The following is a 3847-nucleotide window of genomic DNA, read 5'->3' as shown; positions in this document are numbered from 1 at the left end:
CTCACTCTGCCGCAGTCTTCCCGTGCAATTGTAATACTGAAAGGCTAAATTCATTCATGCCTGTGAGGTGCATTTGACACCACTGAGCAGCAGATGCTATAGATGCACAGGACATTATAATTGCAGAATGTGTTTGACAGGCCCATCTCCAGTGACCAGAGTGAGGATGTCTCTCTAAACTGTTCTTGCACCTTCGGTTCCACTCCTTCCCTCTCTCTGCCTTACAGGCCTCAGGCTGGATGCACTTTCTGAACCAGTTTACTATGCTCAGTTTATAACCCTTGGTTCATTAGGCATCCATTTGTTTGTTACGTCCAGCTTTACCAGAGGGTAACAGGCAAATGCTAAATTGCTAGAAAATTCCAAATTTGAGCCTCTAAAATATGTGCTGTATGATGCAGTGTTTATTTATGTGTATATATAGTGCAAGTGTCTAACATCAAAGCATTACGGTACAAACCATGCACATAGTTTCACCCTAAAATCAAAGACCTACAAAAAAGAATCCTAATCAACCCAGTTCCACAAGGCCCACCTTTGCGATAAAAAGACCAGCAAGAAACCATCATATGCTCATTATTCTGGCAATGTAGCAGCTTTGGAGTGGAACAAAATTAAATTTGCGTTCACTGAGGCTACACTTACAAATCAGAGACTGAATAAAAAAGCAATGGGGGAGCCAAATTCAGGTCTCATTTACACTGGTGTAAATCTGGAGTCGCTTTGGTGAAGTAGCCAGAGTTACTCTGAATTTAAAATGATGTCAGTGAGTGCAGAAATAAACCCTAGATGATTTTGGAGCTGACCGTGATAAATGTTGCAACTCTCACTAAAAACAGCTTTCACTTCAGGTTGCCAGGTGTCCGGTTTTTGCCTGGAACGCCCAGTCGAAAAGGGACTCTGGCGGCTCCAGTCAGCACTGCTGATCGGGCCATTATATGTCCGGTCAGCGGTGCAGCGGGGCTAAGGCAGGTTCCCTGCCTGCTGTGGCTCCCTGCAGTGCCTGGAAGCAGCAGCTTATCCCCCATGCGGCTCCTAGGTGTAGTGGCAGCCAGGGGGCTCTGCGCACTGCCCCTGCCCCAAGCGCCATCTCCGCAGCTCCCATTGGCTGGGAACCGCAGCCAATGGGAGCTGCAGGGGTAGCACCTGCAGATAGGGTCATGCACAGAGCTGCCTGGCCACACCTCCACATAGGAGCCGGAGTGGGGACATGTTGCCGCTTCTGGGAGTCACCTAAAGTCAGTGCCACCCGGAGCCTGCACCACTGACCCCCTCCCATGCCCCTGCCCCAGCCCTGATCCCCCTCCCATCCTTCGAAGCCCCATCCTACATCCTAAACACCTCACCCCCAACCCCACCCTAGAGTCTGTGCTCCCAGACAGAGCCCCCACAACTGCCCCTGAGCCAGCCCGGTGAAAATGAGTGAGTGAGGGTGGGGAGAGCAAGTGACAGAGGGAGGGGGCATGGAGGGAGTGTGGGGAAGGGCCTCGGAGAAGGGGCAGGGCAGAGGGCAGGGGGCAGGGCAAGGTTGTTCGGTTTTGCGTGAGTAGAAACTTGGCAACCCTACTTTCACCTGTTACAGAAAAGGGACTTTGAAAAGCTGCCAGTGACATGACCGTAACAATCTGTAGCATTTTTCATTTATGAAGCATTATACAAACATGAGCCATTTAAGGCCTGATCCTGACAGGTACTGAGCACCTGCAACTCCCATTGAAAACAGTACTGGCCTGACTCCTCCCCTGGCTTCAGTCAGTCGGCATGGATGGGAATGGGGCATAATGTGAAGCAGCCACCGTGTCTTAGCTATTTCCATGGCTACAGTAACTGAGCTCCATGACCACATGTGATCATTTCCTTAAATCACTTGCTGGTTCAGATTGTTCATTGCCACAGCTGGGTTGGATATTTACAGTTGTAACAAGATTTTTTATAAAATCTGCTCCTTCGTCAGTTCTAGTTCCAGTCAGCGTTATACTATTTCTCTGGCTCTTTTCAATGGTGTCACTGCCTTTCACTCAGAAGTGTAGGGCTTGATCTTTGAAGGTGGTCAGCGCTCCGGGGGAGGCACTGAGCACCCTCAACTCCTGCTGACTTCAGCAGAAGTTGAGACCGCTCAATACTTTGAAGGATCATTGGCTCAGCCCCTCATGAAGATGCTAATTCACTTTGTTGAGTGGGATCTTTTTTTTTCTTTCATAGGGTAAGAATCTCTTACAGAGCACTGCATTCAGCACTCCTTGCTCCAGCCAGACTCCCATTAACTTTGAAAGGAGCTTGGCAGAAGTTGGGTGTGAGTGAGGAATTTCGGTGCATACTCGAAGTGAGAGAGCTCCTGGTTTTTGATGGCCCCAGCAATCCAGACCATTTTGAGCTCCCTTCATGGCTATCATATATGGAAGAGCTCTGTTCTCGGATCTTACCAGTGCGGTGAATTGCATCCTCCAGAATTTTAAAGAGGGCTTTACGGAATCTTTCCCCAACAAACACATAGAGGAAAGGGTTCAGGCAGCTGTGAAGGAAGGCGATGCTCTGAGTTATCTGGAATCCGAGATCAATGTTGTCAGAGGTTTTGCAGTCATATATAACCCTGGTGTAAGTGTCGATGATTTTGACCAGCAAAATGCTGTTGTAGGGCAACTGGGAGAGGAGGAAAGCTGTGATAATAACAATGATGATCTTTAATGATTTGTGCTTTTGGAATTTTTTGGCTTGAAGGAGGGTATGAATTATAAAAGCATAACAAGTAACCATGACGAAAAGAGGAAGGAGGAATCCTATTGTGATTTTCAAAGCTAGGACAGTAACTTTGGTGGTTCGGGTCACTGTGGTAGGGTACACCATCTTGCAGGTAGTTGTATTACTAACTTGCTTAGATTCACTGTACACTATTTCTGGGATGCATAAGCCTATTGCAATCAGCCAAACACCAAAGCAAACTAGTTTAGTGCTCAGAAGCCTTTTTCGCTTAAGGTTCTTAGCTTTCATGGCCTGGACAATTGTAATGTACCTGTCAAAACTAATGCATGTTAGAAATAACATACAACTGTAGAAGTTGATCTTGTACATGCTATTGACAATTTTACACATGACGTTCTTAAAGATCCAGCCACGTGAAGCTGCTTTTGCCCAGAAAGGGAGAGTGAAAACAAGGAGCAGATCAGCAATGGCCAGGTGCAGCAGGTATCTGTCGGTGATGCTCTTCCTATATCTGTATTTGAAGTAGACGAGGATGACGAAGGCATTACCCACTGTGCCGACCAAGAATACAATCCAGAAAAATGCTGGCAGGAAAGTTTGAGCAAACTGCCGGGCGTGACTTTTTTCACAAATGAAGTCTGTGTGGTTAAATGAGTTGTTGTACGGAGGCAACACAGAACTAGAACCCATATAATAATCCAGGTTAGCTGAGTAGTTCTGGGTGGCCTGCAGGGAAACCTCAGGTTAGTTTTATGCTGACAAAATCATTAAATAAGAAACAGTGAAGGTGGAATGTTTAAGTATATTTGCAATAACCTGGGAAAAAATTTTACCACCAGAAATTGGAAATTTCATACTGTCTGTTGGCTGTCGATCAGAATAATGCCCAATAACCCCAATACATTTGAGTGCAGATAGTGCAGAGGTACAATCTATGCTCTTGCTGTGTGAATTTAGGCAAATGAATGAAGTTCTCTGCTTCTCATTCCCTAGGCGAGAACCGCAGCAGGAGGAAGTTAACATAGCTGCCCATTTACATCAGCTGAGGATCTGGCTCCCCAGCTATAAACTGCAGACAATAATACCTAGCTTACAGAAGTGTTTTGTGGTTAACTGCTTTAAGATCCTCAGTTGGTAGATCTGATAG

At 46.5% G+C, this 3847-nt stretch overlaps 1 protein-coding gene across 1 annotated transcript; it reads right to left on the bottom strand.

Moving 5' to 3' along the window:
• Nucleotides 1-2214: 2214 nt before the first annotated feature.
• LOC123363257 (C-C chemokine receptor type 9-like) lies at nt 2215-3422 on the bottom strand. The gene has a single exon (XM_045004126.1). It carries the CDS (start codon nt 3388-3390, stop codon nt 2215-2217), a length of 1176 nt encoding a protein of 391 aa, XP_044860061.1. The 5' UTR covers nt 3391-3422.
• Between the last annotated feature and the right edge of the window lie 425 nt (nt 3423-3847).

Source organism: Mauremys mutica, chromosome 2 (genome assembly GCF_020497125.1).
Source record: "Mauremys mutica isolate MM-2020 ecotype Southern chromosome 2, ASM2049712v1, whole genome shotgun sequence".
In the NCBI taxonomy this organism is placed as follows: Eukaryota; Metazoa; Chordata; order Testudines; family Geoemydidae; genus Mauremys; species Mauremys mutica.
The sequence above is the reverse complement of the archived record's forward strand: the minus strand, read 5'-3'. Positions and strand labels throughout refer to the sequence as shown.

Excerpts from the sequence above, each read along its gene's own strand:
- LOC123363257 (XM_045004126.1), bottom strand. The coding sequence starts at position 3,390 with ATGGGTTCTAGTTCTGTGTTGCCTCCGTACAACAACTCATTTAACCAC.